The 16,496-nt window shown below is 55.3% G+C and overlaps 1 protein-coding gene across 1 annotated transcript; it reads left to right on the forward strand.

The window, feature by feature from the left end:
• The first annotated feature begins 4,915 nt into the window (after window positions 1–4,915).
• On the forward strand, window positions 4,916–16,496 carry RASL10B (RAS like family 10 member B). The gene is made up of 4 exons (XM_065909623.1): window positions 4,916–5,150; window positions 8,193–8,556; window positions 13,433–13,557; window positions 14,159–16,496. Exons 2-4 carry the CDS (start codon window positions 8,341–8,343, stop codon window positions 14,427–14,429), a joined length of 612 nt encoding a protein of 203 aa, XP_065765695.1. The 5' UTR covers window positions 4,916–5,150; window positions 8,193–8,340; the 3' UTR covers window positions 14,430–16,496.

Consider the following 16,496-nt stretch of genomic DNA (forward strand, 5'->3'; position numbering starts at 1 on the left):
TGGATGTTCAAACACCATGAAAACTTTATCGCAGCTAGGAACTCTTGGGCTGTCGCCACATGCTGGCTACAGTTGGCTCGAGTTCTAACTGGAATAACTGGCAGGGAAGTGGGGTCAGGGTGGGCTTTGTGGAGGTTCAGAGTCAGAGATATGAAGAGGGATAGGCCTTACTGAGATCTGACTGGATTCACCAACTAAGAATGTCAGTTTTGGCCAAGAAAATCCTTAGGGCAGAAGCTCTTAACTCTTGGGTGCACATTGATCACATCCTAGAGCTCTCATGAAAGGCTGACAATTCTTAGCCAGTTGGGTAGGGCCTGGGACAACCTGCATTTCAAAAAATTCCCCAGGTGTTTCTGAAAGGACAGGGTTGAGACTTCCTGCCAGAGAAAGACACCGTTTGCCTACTGCCTCTCCTGGAGTAACGGCACTCTTTTGGCAGCTGAAAAATGGCAAAGCACTCATGCACAAGATGCCTGCCTGCCTGTCCCGTGAATTGAGAGTATTATCCCCATTTTTCAGGTGAGAGGAGGTAAAGCCACATCATCTGACCCTCTGTCTTGATTGCTGCTTTTCATCCCACTCCTCTGAGCCACCAGGCCAAGGGCCAGCCTTGCTAAGCCCCTACATCCCAATGCAGTTCAGTCTCCAGAAGCAGGGCACAATGGCCAGAGACCTCCTCCTGAGATCGCCTGAGATCCTCCTCCCACCGAATGCGACATTAGGAAACACTGATACCTCAGGTGTATTGCTCCTGAGACCACAGGAAGAGCTGAGGACTCTGGGCTGGAGCCTTCCTACTCCCACCCCAGGCATTGATGCTTTTTCTGGTTTTGCTTGGACCCAGATTTCTTTTCCCTGCCACCCCCAGCTCCAGGAGGCAAGAGAGCCTGTTTATTTTAATACCTGGTGTGGCACTTAGGAAAGATCACACCTCCCCCGTTGTTACCCATTTCTATCTCCTGAACACTAATCCTAGAATCCCCACCAGCCCCCAGACATGTTATTAGCAACAAGGATGTTTCTTGAAAAGTTTCCGAGTTGGCTCCAAACTTGTTATCTCAGTTTCTCATTTAGCTTTCGCCCTGCCGTTGTTGATGCTGCCAACAAGGGGAAGGCTAATTTAGTGATTGTTTAGACCCAGATGGACTTAATTTCCAGAAGTATCCTTGAGACAGGACTGCCCCAACACTCTGGGGCTGAGAGAACTCCACTCCCCACCTTCTCCCGCGGGGTAGGTGTTAGAGGAGAGTGTTCAAGTCTAGCCTCTGGCTTTCCCTCCCTTGTTTCATTCACTCTCCACTTATAGTTAAAGGCCCCAGGATCTGACCAGACAGCCTCTGAGAGCCAGTGGCATCCTCGGCTCCGAGGGAGCAAGGGCCGAGTTCCAGGTTCAGGTCTTTGTCCTCTGGGCTTCAGATGCTGTAGGTCGGCTCACGTGTCCCATCCCTTGGAGACTTTAGTTTGCACCTCAGGCGTCTTCAGCTGAACCGGAGCCACAGACTATGGACAGAGCCTCTCGGGTTTTTTTCACCAAGGTAATCCTAACCATAGAGAAGAGTGAACAGGCTCCTAGGAGTGTACAATCCTTAGCCCAAAGTGACTCAGCGAACCAAAATGACTTAACCAACCAAATCTTCAATTCAGGCACATTTTGTGTTTTATATTAATTGAATGGGTTGGGATTTCAGATATAATGCTTCAGGGACTTCTCTGGCCATCCAGATTAAGACTCCTTGCTCACACTGCATGGGGCATGCGTTCAATTCCTAGACAGGGAACTAAGATCTTGCTTGCTGTGTGGTAAAAAAAAAAAAATTAAACTCTCTCTCTCTCTCTCTCTCTCTCTCTCTCTATATATATATATATATATATATGTTGCTTAGTTGCTCAGTCATGTCTGACTCTGTGACCCCATGGACTGTAGCATGCCAGGCTTCCCTGTCCATCACCAACTCCCGGAGCTTGCTCAAACTTGTGCATCTAGTCGCCAATGCCATCCAACCATCTCGTCCTCTATCGTCCCCTTCTACTCCTGCCTTCAGTCTTTCCCAGCATCAGGGTCTTTTCCAGTGAGTTATCTCTTTGCATCAGGTGGCCAAAGTTTTGGAGCTTCAGCTTCAGCATCAGTCCTTCTAATGAATATTCAGGATTAATTTTCTTTAGGATTGACTGGTTTGTTCTCCTTGCAGTCCAAGGGACTCTCAAGAGTCTTCTCCAACACCACAGTTCAAAAGCATCAATTCTTCGGCACTCAGCTTTCTTTATAGTCTAACTGTCACATCCATACATGACTACTGAAAAAACCATGGCCTTAACTAGATGGACCTTTGTTGGTAAAGTAATGTCTCTGGTTTTTAATATTGCTGTCTAGGTTGGTCATAACTTTTCTTCCAAGGAGTAAGTTTCTTTTAATTTCATGGCTGCAGTCACCATCTGCAGTGATTTTGGAGCCCAAAGAAATAGTCTGCCACTGTTTCCACTGTTTCTCCATCTATTTGCCATGAAGTGATGAGACCGGATGCCCTGATATTTTTTTTCTGAATGTTGAGCTTTAAGTTTTTCACCCTCCTTCACTTTCATCAAGAGGCTCTAGTTTTTCTTCACTTTCTGCCATAGGGTGGTGTCATCTGCATATCTGAGGTTATTGATATTTCTCCTGGAAATCTTGATTCCAGCTTCCATATAAAGCAATCTATATATTGTTTTAAATTACTTATCACTACAAGCCAGTGTGAGGCCCTATAATGAACCTGTGGCTCTGTGTTCCCCCAGTGGAGTTAAGTTGAGAATTCTGAGAAGCCTGGCTGGAAAGTGTGTGTGAGCATTGCATGATTTTGTTTCTAGGTTTCCTTGGGCTGAAACAGAACTGGAATATACCTGGGGGCTTAGACAAATTCTGAGATCCTTGGGCAGAGGTAAGAATGAACTATTTTCAGAAATGGTGGGGGGACTGGTAGTGCCCTGGACGATTTAATCAAATTAAGAGTCTATTGGTTGATCCCGTTGCAATCCCATAGTGCCAGTAAACCCCATGTCACCAGAAAAAAAGTGGCACTGGGGGAGGGGGGGTCCCTGCTCTTCTTGCCCCTGAATTTGCTTCTAGCTGCTGCCCTGACTGCTCTCAAAACCCTACCCCAGCACCTGGGAGCCATCCTAGCATAAATAGAAATGCTTTCCCGGGAGATTGTTCAGCCTCCCCTTTGAATGGCTGTGTCTGTAAAACAAAAGAAAAACAAAAGGTCACACAGTGAGACTGCTCGTCCGGCACTGGGTTGTGGACTCCGCACACCGCAGGCTTACTGGGGACAACTCCACTTTATAAATAAGGCATAGAGTTCGGAGAGGTCAAGTAATTTGCCTTCAGTCACAGAGTAAGTGGTAGGGCCAGGATCTAAATCCAGATCTGCTTGATCTGAAGCCCAGGCTTGTAACCACTGTGCACGGACAGGAGGGGAAAGGCAGCAACAGGGAGGGCGCTCAGCCCTCAGGGAGGAGGAAGGCAGTTCTTTGCGGAAGCTGGGGCCCATGTGCATGCCAGAAAGTATAGAAAGTTACACAGTGGGGGATGTTGGGTCCCAGGGTAAAAACACTTGAGAGATTTCTCCCAGCTTCCTCCTCCTCCTCCCTGCACCTGCAACGCTGACCAGGTTGCTGGCCTGCTTCAAAACCGTTCCATGCATGCCAGTCAGACAGGTCTAGATCCAAACTCCTTACCAGGCAACCAAGGCCTTTGGGACTTCACATCAACCAGCCTCTCAGCCTCCTCTTGTATTTCCAGCCCGCTGTGTCTGGTTCCTGTACTCCCTTCTCAAAGCCCTGAAATGGTCCCCAGCTTCTCTGATCTGAAGCCTTCCTCGTCCATGCCCTCCCCGCCCTGGCACCCCAATCCTACTTCTTTCAAGGCTCTTTCCTTGAAAGTCGCCTCCCTTGAAGCCTCCACTGACTCTTCTAAATACTCGGCAGGTTCCCTCTGCCCTGCCCTCCGGACCTTGGCCTTGCACACAGGGCACACATGAGCCGCTTGTGTCTGCTTCTGGCCTCCAGGTTAAACAGCATCCGCCAAGCACCTCAGCAGCTGCCCTGCTACAGACTCCCAGCCTTTGATTCTGCATTTTATGCTTCAGTAAGACCAGTCACTCAGCCTCTCTTGGCCTCAACTATCTCACCTGTAAAACGGAGGAAACAGAATCTACCTCATGGTATTGGTAGGGTTGACTTCGAAGACGTAGGCAAAGCTGGGAGCCCACTGCCTGGCACATAGTACCCGATCTTAATTGTCAGCTACCTATGATCAGTGACCCTGACCACGATTTCTTTAGAATAAACTCACGGGCGATTCTGTCCTGGACGCGGGCAAGCGCTGGCATCTCCCCGTCTGGAGAGGAGAGGGGAGCAGTCGTTTCAGGGCATGGAGGTCATGCATTGGCTGCGGATGAGCTTTGCTTTGCTGGCCTCTCTGTTTTTCTCTCACTGAGGCAGTGAAGGGTGAAAGTGACCACCCTTGGCGGTGACCATACTGCGGGGTGGAGGAGAGGAGGCTCGATGCCCTCTAGCACGCAGTGGGCGCCCATCCAGAACTGAACGGGGAAGGGTCAGAGCAGACCTAAACCTGGGGTGTGTGGTGGGGGTGGGACGGTGGGGTGGGGTGGGATATGGAGAGAAGCAAGAGGAAGCAAGAGTCTTTAGGGCTTCTCCGGTCCCTTTCTTCCGCCCCTCCAGGTTGGAGTTAAACACATCGCAGGGAGAGTCAGAAGGGGTGAAGGTCGAGGCTCGGGATGGAAGAATTGGTCCCGCGCCGCCCCAGTGCAGGCGGCGGGCTCAGGGACCCAGCGGAAGGCCGGCCGGGCACGCCCCCCCGCCCCCCGCTCCGCGCCCGCCACCGCCTCCTCCTCCCGGCGCGAGCGGGCGGCGCGCTCCGGAGGGAGAGCGGGGCCGGAGGAGGTTTGCTACCCCCTCGGCGGCCAGCACCTGCCCCGCGCCGCCCCGCGCCCGCCCCGCGCCCGCCCGGACTGGGCATCCGGGGGCGCCAGCACCTTTCTCCCCCCGGGCCGGGGAGCAAGCCAGGGGGCAGCGCCGGAGCCCGGGGGGAGCGCGGCCCCGCCGGCCGGCCGGCCCGCCCGGGCTGGGGGCAGCTAGGACGGCCCCGGGTAAGCGGCGGGAGGCGGGCGGGCCAGGGCCGGGCTGGGTCGGTGGGGGTGTGGAGGGGGGCCGGCCGGGCCGACGGGGCGAGGGACGCGGAGGGAGGAGGGGGCCGGCAGGCTGGCAGGGAAGCGGCGCGGGGCGGCCACGTGAGCGCTGGTGCGGGGGGTGGGGGGTGCCTGCAAGGTGCTGGAGGCGGAGAGCCGGCAGGGCTCCGGCCTCCCCCCGCCCCTCCACTCCTACCAATCAGGTCGTAGGGAACCCAGCATCCTCCGACGCCCCCACGCACCCACCCCCCACCCACTCCCACATGAATGTGGCGGGGACCAACAGCGGGTCGACGTGGTGCCTCGGTCCACGGGACTTGCAAACCGCCCCCCTCCCACGCCCTCAGCTTGAGGCTGGGACTCAGGTGTCCGGGCCTCCGGCAGGGGAACCAGAAGCAGGCTTTGGCCCCAGTGTCTGTCCCCGGGCGCCGTCTGCAGACTCACCGCAGAGCACAGGCCTTGGGGAGGGAGGCTGAGGGGTGCCTGGGCCCTGCTTCTCTGGACAGTCCTCTTCCACCACCACCCCACCCCCCGCAGCTGGGGATGTTGGATTAATACACACCCAGACCCAGGACCCCTGCCTGGGAAGCAGGAGGGGGCCACGGTCACCTCTGAGTCAGGGACGGGACCACACTCGGGCCTGCTGGGCTCCGGGAGGCTGTCCCCAACCCGGGGGCCGCTCGCTGCGCCCTGCTCCTTGGCTCCAGCACTGTGGTCCCGCTTTTATTCCCCAGCTCTTCCCCCAGGAAGGGTTGATTTCAGGGCAAGGGAGTATGTTGTCCAGGAGAATCTGCAGGTAGGGTACAGCCTAGAGACCTCTTAAGTTGCCACACCCAGGGGGAGACCGGAAGTCTTCTGCATCCTTTGCCCTCTCTTCTAAGATGCCCCCCTCCCCAGCGTGTGCTGGTTATGTAATTAACCCAGCTGAGGCTCTCTGCCAAGCTGACAGGGTCCAGGGATGCCTGAGGGGCCCAGGGCCCAGGAGGGGTTTAGGGGGAGGAGGGGCTGGGACTTCCCCACATTGGGAGCGCACAGAAGTAGAGATGCTCTTGTTGGGAAAATGGCAATGCATGGGGCAGGAAAGAGATGAGGGTCCTAAGCTTAGCTGACAGCTCAACGGGCTACACGGTCTTCACGTTCCTGAATTTTTGTTTGTTTGTTTTCACCTGCAATAAAATGGGGCAGGATTGCACACACACACTAGATATATGTGAGCAGCAGTGCATAGTGACCCATCAGGGATGGCTAGGAGGTCCCCCCGGGATCGTGGAAAGCCTTTGATGAATGAAGGGCCCCTCGCCCCTGTTTCCTGACCACCTCCTCAGTGCAGGCACCCTGCATGCTCAACCTCGTAACACCCTGTGAAGCTTCTTGCCCAAGATCACACTGTAGGTGAGGGGCAGAGCAAGGGGTCCAAAGCTGGTGGGTCTCACCCCAAATCCTGCCCGTGGTTTACTCGGCTGTGTGCGCACATCCATGCCCAATGAATGGGGTCCTCTGAGCCAAGCCAGGCTGAGGGACGTTCAGCTGTGAGCTGCCCACATGGGAAAGGGCACGCACTGACAGAGAAAGTGTGCACGCGTGCTGGAGGCTGTGGCCCTATCAGCGCCCCGCACACCCATCTGTCCCAGACCCGTTTAGCAGACGGGAAGTCTCGGGCACATGTACCTGTTTCCCTGGTCACCATCCTCCACAGAACGAGAAGGCACCTGGCTAAGAGGTTTACTTGAATTATTTCAGAAGTAGGGGCTCATGACCCTACTTTATATGTGTGCAGAACATGGCTCAGATTGGACAGGCCATCTGCCCCCTGACCCGCAGCTAGGAAACATCAGAGCTGGGATTGATTCCCACACTGAACTCACTGGAAACTGAGCAAGCAAGGAGCTAATGAAGCCATGTCAAGGTTCCACCCCATAGCAGCCCATTCCTGGGCACCTGCTGTGTGCCAGGCCCGCTGAGCTCAAAGGTTGCCAGGGAATCAGACCCAGCCCTTGGCCTGTGGCCTTCGCCAACTAGAATCATTAAATTTGGAAACTGGGAGTACTCCGACATTGTAGAAAGGAGTACATTGTAGAAAGCCTTTCCCAGCTGTGTGCCTTGGGCTCATTTCTTCCTCCCTCTGAGCCTTCTCTCCAAAGTGGGAATAACTACCACCTGGGAATGTTGTATTGACTATGGATAACACTGGAAAAGACCCGGATGCTGGGAAGGACTGAAGGCAAAAGGAGAAGGGAGTGACAGAGGATGAGATGGTTAGACAGCATCACTGACCCAATGGACATGAATTTGAGTAAACTCCAGGAGATAGTAGAGGACAGGGAAGCCTGGCGTGCTGCAGTCCATGGGGTTGCAGAGTCGGCCATGACTTAGCCACTGAACAACAGCAAAGATAACCACATGGGCGGGCTGACCTAGAGTAACCGCTCAACACGTGTCACGCACCAGAGCCAGAGCCATCCTCTAGTCCAGGGGTTCTCAGCAGGGGTTGAAGATGGCAGGTGGTGGGGAACACACTTTGGGTCATCATAGTCCCGAGAGGCTGCTGCTGGCAAGTACCTCCTGGCAGCCAGGCACCTAAAATATCCTGCTCAGTAAAGAATTCTCTCTCCACGAAAATGCCAGGAGCACCTCCACTGAGGACCAGGAGGCTGCAAGGTGTCGTCTTCTGGGCTCCGCGGGAAAGCTGGGGCTTGAAACAAGGCTAGTGCTCTGTCCACTCCCCTCTGCAGCCTTGCCTTGGGTTTGGGAGTCAGACTGCCCAAAAGTCAGGTCATAACACAAGTCAAGAAAGCTGATTCCCAGTAATGGGATGGAGGGCAGAGAGAATGGAAAAGGGAGGAAGGAGAGGTTCTGGATATATGGGATAGGAGCTCTGGAAAAAGTAGGATGAGACGTCCCAAGTGGCAGGAACAGCTCCAGCACAGTCCCCAAGGTGGAAAAGTGCAGGATATCCGTCCCAGGAGAAGCCAGCCCACCAAAGCCTGCCTCTCGTCCCCACAGGCCAGGTGGAGTCCGCAGAGGGCCCTGGGCAAGCAGGGGGCAGCGGTGATGGGTCCTGACGGTGGCTGAGCCCCCAGCCCCTGGAATATGCAGCCCGGGGGAGCCCCAGGCAGCGGCGAGGACGCGGTGGCGGAGCCGGGCGGGAGGCATGGTCTCCACCTACCGGGTGGCCGTGCTGGGGGCGCGAGGCGTGGGCAAGAGTGCCATCGTGCGCCAGTTCCTGTACAACGAGTTCAGCGAGGTCTGCGTGCCCACCACCGCCCGCCGCCTCTACCTGCCTGCTGTCGTCATGAACGGCCACGTGCACGACCTCCAGATCCTCGACTTCCCGCCCATCAGCGCCTTCCCGGTCAACACGCTGCAGGTAGGGGGGCGTGGTGCGGGGCCGGGGTGGAGGCGGGGCTGGGCACTGACCCTGCTGCCAGCTTGGAGAGCTCCGCTGCACCACCCGCCACTCTGCTAAGAGCTTTGCCGGGATCCCATTCATTTGTGCACCGGTTCATCCAACAAATATTTGAGGAATGTGGCTCAGGTGGTAAGAATCTGCCGGCAACGCAGAAGATCCAGGTTCTGTCCCTGGGTCGGGAAGATCCCCTGGAGAAGGGAATGGCAACCCACTCCAGTTATTCTTGCCCGGAGAGTTCCATGGATGGAGGAACCTGACCGGCTACAGTGGAGTCGCAAAGAGTCGGCCACGACTGAGCGACTAGCCCTTTCACTTTCAATGTGTGCTCGGCCCTGTGGTAGGCACTGGGGTGGAATGGTGCTCAAAGCAGAGAGCATTTTGCCCTCAAGGAACTCAGTCTGGTGAGAAGACAAACAGGTAATTATATTGATGACTGTCATGAGTGGAGGGAACACAGGGAACCAAGACAACCCTTATGGGGGCATCCATCCCACCACATGTGTCAGAGGGGGTCACGGGAGGTGATGTCTCAACTGGGTGGGATCTGGGCAGGTGAGGGGCAGTGGGGAGAAAGACATAGAGCACCAGACGCCTATTAATATTCTGAGCTCTGCCTCCCATGGCCTCAGACCCACATCATCTATAGAAGGAACGGCAGAAGAAAAGGCTGGGACTGGGAGACGTGTGTACTCAAAGGCTGGAGACCCCGACCAGGTCTCTTGCTCAAGGGCCTGTTCTCTTAAGTGATGCTCTGTTCCCTGACCTCAGAACTGGCCCCCGGGGCAGCCTTTCCTGCTGGGGTTGGATTCAGATGCCCCCGGGCCCCGGCTCACAGGGTCCCGCCTGCATACCCGGGTCCTCCTTCCCTCTCTCTTGATCTGGCTTGAGAGGGGGTCAGGTTGGCTCACTGAAAAAGCCCCTGAGCAGAATGCAGAGTTTCTCCAGGAAAGACAAACATAGAGGAGGCCCCGGAGCCAGGGGCTATAGCTTGGCCAGTTGTCACTGTGCAAATACGGTGATTTCTCGGATGGGGCTGGGATGGGGCGGGGCTCATACCTGGCATTGTCTCAGCAACTCCAGGCAGGACGGCTTTGGTCCAACCTCAGGGACACCTATCTCTCCCAGGTCCAGGGGTGTCCACGCCTCACCCCTGGGAACACTGAGGTCAGGGCAGTGGCTTCAAGGTCAGATGTTCTCGTTCTCCTCCAAAGGAGGCTAACAGTAGCCCGAGTGAAAGCTCAGCTTCTGCTCTGGTCCTATGCATTGAGCCGGGTTTATTTTTTCACATTTTGTTGTGTGTTTTCATTTCATCTCAATTTCGGCATTGAGAAGATCCAATTTAAAAGCCCAAACTTTATGTTGAAAAAAAGAAAAAAAAGCACACTCAGAAATCTCAGCCCATTGCCGCCCTCTCCACCCTGATTCTTGCTCCACTCTCTAGAGCCATTCTCACTGGTTTTTTAATTCATACTTCCAGGATTTCTTTATGCAAATAAGAAAATGTATTCTTATTCCACTCCGCATCTTGCATTAACCTGGAGGTCTTTCCACATCCGTACTTAAGAGCTCTCTTCTTCATTCTTTTCTTTTTTAATTAAAAAAAATTTTTTAAGTATTTATTTTCACTGTCATAGTGTTTTTAGCTGTACTTTTTCATGTTGTGTGTTATTTTTTTATTAATTTATTTTAATTGGAGGCTAATTCCTTTACAATATTGTAGTGGTTTTTTCTTCTTCATTCTTTTTTTCATGGCTACACTGTATTCCATTGGAGAAATATATGTGGAATCCCTTCTTGCTGGACAGGTGGGCTGTTTCCAAATTGTTACTTCAAAACAATGCCACAGTGAATAGGCTTGTAATAGTCATGTTGTTCATGTATGTGTTAGTCACTCAGTTGTATCTGACTCTTTGCAAATGCAGACTGTAGCCCACCAGGCCCCTCTGTCCATGAAATTCTGCAGGCAAGAATACTGGTGTGGGTTGCCATTTCCTTCTCCAGGGGATCTTCCTGATCCAAGGATCGAACCCAGGTCTCCTGCATTGCAGGCAGATTCTTTACCGTCTGAGCCACCAGGGAAACCCCTATGTTGTACATAGGGAGGTATGTGTGTAGGATCAATTTCTAGGAATGGCATTGCTCAGTCAAATAATAAATGCAGCTGGAGTTTGAAAGGTGCCACGTTCCCCTCCCCTTCTGTTGGGTTAGCCAAAGTTTGCCCATGTTTTCCCTTATTAAAGTAAACAGATAACCCTAACCCTAAGGTATTGCGGAAAAACCCAAACAAACTTTTTGACCAACCTAATATAAAGGTGCATATTTTGTGCTCCTTTGAGAGACGTTACATGAGCGCTTGTTTCCCTAAAGCCACCAGAGTGTATTGTCAAATTTTTGTGTTTTTGATAGTCTGAAAAATGAGCTAGGATAGTCTCAGTGTACTTTTTATTTACATTTCTGATTATGAGCGAAGTTGAGCATCTCTTCATATGTTTAAGGGCCTTTGCTTTCCTTTTTCTGAAAACTGTCAATGCCTTCACCCATCTTTCTGTTGGATCATTGGCCTTTTTCTTCCTGGTGGACCCTGAGTTTTGGACTCTCCGAGGATGTCCAAGACTTCACCCCTGGAATACGAGAAAGGGACATGGTGCCAAGAAATGCTGAGACAGGATCCGGCATGCCCCAAGGAACAAATAGTAGAAATCCCAGTGGCTACTGTCTGAAAGTAAGAACACATTCTTCCCCAATGCCAGAAGAGAACCAGCCTAGGAGGGCAGCGTTTCTAGGGTCTGAGCCTCAGCTGTAGCTTTTGCCGTCCCTCTCCTCCTATCAGGGAAGGGAGTGGAGGTTAGAGGGTGTGTGCCACCCACCAAAGGAGTGAGCAGGAAATGCATGGCTGGCACCCAGGTGGCTCCCTCAGCTCCCATGTCCTTGGAGCTGGACTCAGTTTCCACAGCTCCTTCTCTGCCTTGACCCAGCCCCAAGATGGCCCTCTACCATCTGGAACACAACGTGGTGCTCGCTGGAAGGCAGGCTGAGTTTTCGTGCTTGCTCCCTTCAATCAGGGGTGAAGGGACAACCCAGCCAATCAGGAGCCTTCTTCCTCAGCTTCTTCGGACCCCCAGAGAGGAATGGGTGGGAGGCAGCCTGGAGGGCCCCCTTGAGGAGGGAGCAGGTTGGGGGAGCAGTGAGACTGTCACCCTCTAAGGCTGGCAGCTGTTCCCTCTCCCCAGCAGAGAGCTGTTCCCTCTCTGCCTGTTTCCCCACCCCTCCCACTTCTTACTGATCGCTACTCCTTGCAGTGGGATGGGGGAGGAACGGCGAACATGCGGGGGTCCCAAGCTCCCCAGAGGTCCCCATGTTCAGTGGACTACAGTCTACTCTGCCCTGAGAAGCCAGTTCCTGGTTTCCTGTGGTTTCGGATTTATCCTCAGTATCTCCCTCCCTCCGCCCCCCCGCACCAAAGTTAAAACTCAGCACAAACAAAAGATGCCACATCATCCCCCTGGAGAAATCCACTGCAGCAGCTTCTAAGCCTTTGAGTTGGGAAGCACTTGTCTGGAGTCAGACTTCACTCTCCCCCACTGTCGCCCAAGCCTCTCCCCTTTTCATCCTTCTCTGCAGTGTTAGAGCCTGCTGCAGTCCTCCAAGTATGGTCTCTACCCCAGTTCAGCTCATAAGCTGGTGCCTGAGACGGGCCTGCGCCTCCCTCTAGTCTTTTCCTGGGCTCTGGTTCCTAGAGAAAACCCTCATCCTCCGTGTCCTGGGAGGTCTCTGCCTCGCCAAGCTTCCAGGAGCCCCCTCCTTTCCACACATTGGCTGCCTTCTGCTGCCCTTGCAGTTCTCATCTGCTGGCAGGTTAATTGGCTAATTAATCTCTTAAGGAATCTTCCCTTTAGTGCACTCAGCTTTGCCAGGGGCCTGTTCAACTTGAGCTGCAGCCCTTTCCAGGAGAATTTGCCACTGGTGTTTCAGGAAGTTCCATCTCCCTGGAGCTGCCCTGGGGCCGTGGTCTAAATCAGCCCCCAGTAGGCATCTGGTCTCAACCTTTCTCTCTGCAGGGCTGCTTCTTCTCAACCTTGAAGGCAGAGAGATGCAAGCAGAAGGGGCACCCCAGGCAGCAATGTAAGGGCAGCGTTACAGGCAGGAATTGGGTCCAGGTGGGGTTCAGGACCACGGAGAGTTCTCCAGCCTAGGCCGTGCCATCCAAGAGCCCGCTAAGAGCCTACAGGTGTGAGGCACCGATGGGAAGGGGGAGGAGGTGTGTAAAAATGAGGAAGGCTGGGTTCTGGTTCTCTCAGGAGCTCACAACAGAATGGGGGACCTGGGGATGGAGAAGGTACAGAGCTGTTGCTCTGACCAAGGTATCATGCAGCTGTTCTAAGAACATAGGAGATGAAAAGAAGAGTCCCTTACTTGCAGGAAAGGTTTTTGGAGGAGGAGGAGGCATCTGTCCTGAGGCCTGGGGAGACAGGATTTCAACAGGTCCAACAGCTAGCTCAAGGCTGGGCTCTTAGAGGCATTTCATAAATTTAATCGAACAAAGGACTGGATGGACCAATTGGGGCACAAAATGGGACCAGACAGAACTCAGCTTCAGGCGTGCACAGGACAGACAGTGGCCCTGGAAGTCAGACAGTGTGAGCTGACCTATCCTGGCCTGGAGGTGGGGAAGGTGTAGCACTGGGCACTTACATTCTGCCTGGGCCTGGCCTCCTGGAGACAGGAGGCTTAGGGTGCAGTGGCCGCTGAGAGTGCTGCATATCGCTGGAGGTGGCAGGGGGCACGGGGAGCCCTCGTGGCTGCTCTGACCTTGGTGGTGTTGGGGGTGTTGCAGGAATGGGCAGACACCTGCTGCAGGGGACTCCGGAGTGTCCACGCCTACATCCTGGTCTACGACATCTGCTGCTTTGACAGCTTTGAGTACGTCAAGACCATCCGCCAGCAGATCCTAGAGACAAGGTGAGGGGCTGAGATACACTCCACTGCCACTTAAGTGGATGCCCCCCCCCACCCCCACCCCCCCACCCCCCGTGCCGGCCACTTCCTGTGAAAAGGGTGCAGGGAGGGGGGCAGGTCAAGTACCTCTGGTTCCCACACATATAGTTACGCACACACGCCATTTTGCTGTCCCTGTTTCTGTTAACCCCTTTTGGGACCCTTACCACGGGCTGGCTAGTCTAGTGCAGTAGTTAAGATCAGAGGCTCCAGGAAGGAGACTTCCAGGGCTGCATAACTAAGCCAGCCTGTTTCCTCCTCTGTACAATGGGGAGAACATTATTATTACGAATGCTCTGCAGCATGCTGGATGTAAGTTCCCCCACCAGGGATCGAATCCATGCCCCCTGCATTGGGAGCGGGAGTCTTAACCTCTGGGCCACCAGGGAAGTCCCGGGGAGAACATTAATAACCTACCTCTTTTATGCCAGTCATAGCGTCGCGCCTGGAACAGAGGGATGGTAGCAGTAACAGGGATCAGGCCCAGCCCACCCTACCTTAGGTCCGGGGGTTGTGAGACGCGAGATGGTGGGGTGCTGAGCGGACTTCCCACCTCGGCCCGCAGGGTGATTGGCACCTCCGAGACGCCCATCATCATCGTGGGCAACAAGCGGGACCTGCAGCGCGGACGCGTGATCCCGCGCTGGAATGTGTCCCACCTGGTGCGCAAGACCTGGAAGTGCGGCTACGTGGAGTGCTCGGCCAAGTACAACTGGCACATCCTGCTGCTCTTCAGCGAACTGCTCAAGAGCGTGGGCTGCGCGCGCTGCAAGCACGTGCACGCCGCCCTGCGCTTCCAGGGCGCGCTGCGCCGCAACCGCTGCGCCGTCATGTGACGCTGCGGGGGCACGGGGCGGGCGGAGAACTCCGACGGCGGAGCGTGGGGTCTGCCACGCCCCCGCAGCCACGCACCTACCCCGAGGGGAGAGGGGGCGTCCCCGCCACCGCCCGGTCCTCACTCCCGCGCCTCTCCGCCCCAGGACGGCCGCCTCTAGTGCTGTAGTTCCTGCGGTTCCCGGCCCGGCCCCAGGGGCGCCCCGCCCTCCGGGATCGGGGTGCACGCGCGGGACACCCAGGGTGGGGTGGGGTGGTGCTGCCTTGGCCGGACCCCCCCACCCCCCACACACACCCGTCTTCTCCAGAGAGTGTGTGTGTGTCTTGTCATCGCTCCGCCTCTTCTTTCCCGGTGTCTGTCTGTCCGTCTGCCCACGCGTCTGTTGGTTCCCCACCCTCTCCACCTTCCAGCTTCGTTCACAGGGCTCTCGTTTCGTCCATCCCCTTGTCGCGGATCCTGGCAGCTTCTTGGTGAGGCCAGCCTTCTGACCGTCAGCATCGCCGGCACAGGGCAGAGAGATGCGGGTGGCCCACGGACCACAACCGGGGTCCGAGGGTTGAGGTCCCAAGGTCCGTCAGGGGGAGAAGGCTGAGCTCTCCCCCTTCCAGGGAGACCTCCCCGCCCAGCAGCCCCCCCAGAGACACAACAACCTACCTTCCAGCCTTAACACGATGGTCCGTCCCTGCCGGGTGCCCCTCACCCCCTTCCTGACCCTAAAGCCAGCTCACCCCCTGGGTTAAAAATTATTTTTTTTCTTCTTGACAGAATGTGGAGAGGGAGTGCCCCAAATGATAGATTTATTTCCATGATGCCAGCTTCCAGCCCTCTGTTCCCTTCTGGGTTGGGTGGTCTGCCAGATGGGGGGTGTGGGGGGAGGGGCTGGGGTTGGGCGGGGTTGGGGGGGCAGTCAGGTTATTTCAGCGAAGACTCTTGTTTATTTCCCCATCTGACCCCAAGCTGACTGCCCCAGACCCTGCCTGCCTTGAATCTCAGACTACCCTGATTAATCTGGGAAGGGGCAGAGCCACAAAAAGAATTATGCACCCCCTTGCTCCCATGCTTGGGGGTGATAATGCCGGCATCCCTACCCCCAAATGGAGGCCCTCGGGATCTGATGCCCCCTTGTCCCAACACCTGGTGGCATTATCCCCTGACCCACTCCACCCCACTTTCTCCAGCTGCCTGGCCAGTTTCTACCTCTCGTCACCAGAGGTGATCACTGTCAGTTTTGTACCGACTTAGAAATAACAAAGGAAATGAAGACATTAGGAGTGGCCTGAGGAGATTACTGGGGGACTTGGAGGGTGGGAGAAATGGTGCGAGCCCCCCTGACTCTGGGCCAAGGTCTTGAGGCTGAGCCGTCAGCCCTGCTCTGGTGGGAGGATAACGAGGCCCCTTGTTAGGAGACAGAACAAGCTAGCCCCGAGTTAGCCAAGCTGTGGATCAGGTAGCCCAGCGTGGTGATGGAGAGGAGTCCGGGAACGGGGTCATGGGTGGTGAACTTACTATCCAGATCCAGTGTGAGAGGGAAGCGTTGATTCTTTCTTCCACTTCCCCAGGTGATGCCCCCTCCGCTCGCTGGGTTAACGCAGCCCCACCGTGACTGCCCTCGCCCTGGGCGGTCCCATATCAGGGTTCCAGTCCCTGCTGTGCTGCGTGACTTTGGGCAAGTGACCCGCCCTCTCTGAGCCTCCCTCTGAAGCAGAGGAGGTGGCTCCCCTCCACCACACCTTGGAGTGGCCGGGAGGGTAAAGAAGAGGGGCTGCCCCCTTTCTCCCCTACATCCTTGCCCTCTGACTCACCAGGGGCATGGGTGAGGGAGGGCAGCATCTCACCTGCCCTGTCGCCGTTACTCCCAGCTCTGGGGCACCTGAAGTGAGGGTGAGGGACCCAGGCCTCTGGCTGGCCCCCATTGGAGCCGTTGGAATGTACCGCCTGGCCGGCCCCCCTCACCCACCCTCCCACCCGCCACTACACCCCAGATCTTTGATTTTGATTCCTTCTGCTCCCATTCTGAGTCTCTGTCCTCCTCCCTGCCCCCTCCCTCCCCAGGGTTTCCCACCACAGG

Source organism: Muntiacus reevesi, chromosome 18 (genome assembly GCF_963930625.1).
Source record: "Muntiacus reevesi chromosome 18, mMunRee1.1, whole genome shotgun sequence".
NCBI lineage: Eukaryota > Metazoa > Chordata > Mammalia > Artiodactyla > Cervidae > Muntiacus > Muntiacus reevesi.

Bases quoted from the DNA above. Each gene is read 5' to 3' on its own strand.
- RASL10B (XM_065909623.1), top strand. From the start codon at position 8,341: ATGGTCTCCACCTACCGGGTGGCCGTGCTGGGGGCGCGAGGCGTGGGC. The intron at 8,557-13,432 runs GTAGGGGGGCGT...GGGGTGTTGCAG, and splicing joins TCCCGGTCAACACGCTGCAG to GAATGGGCAGACACCTGCTG. The intron at 13,558-14,158 runs GTGAGGGGCTGA...CTCGGCCCGCAG, and splicing joins CAGCAGATCCTAGAGACAAG to GGTGATTGGCACCTCCGAGA.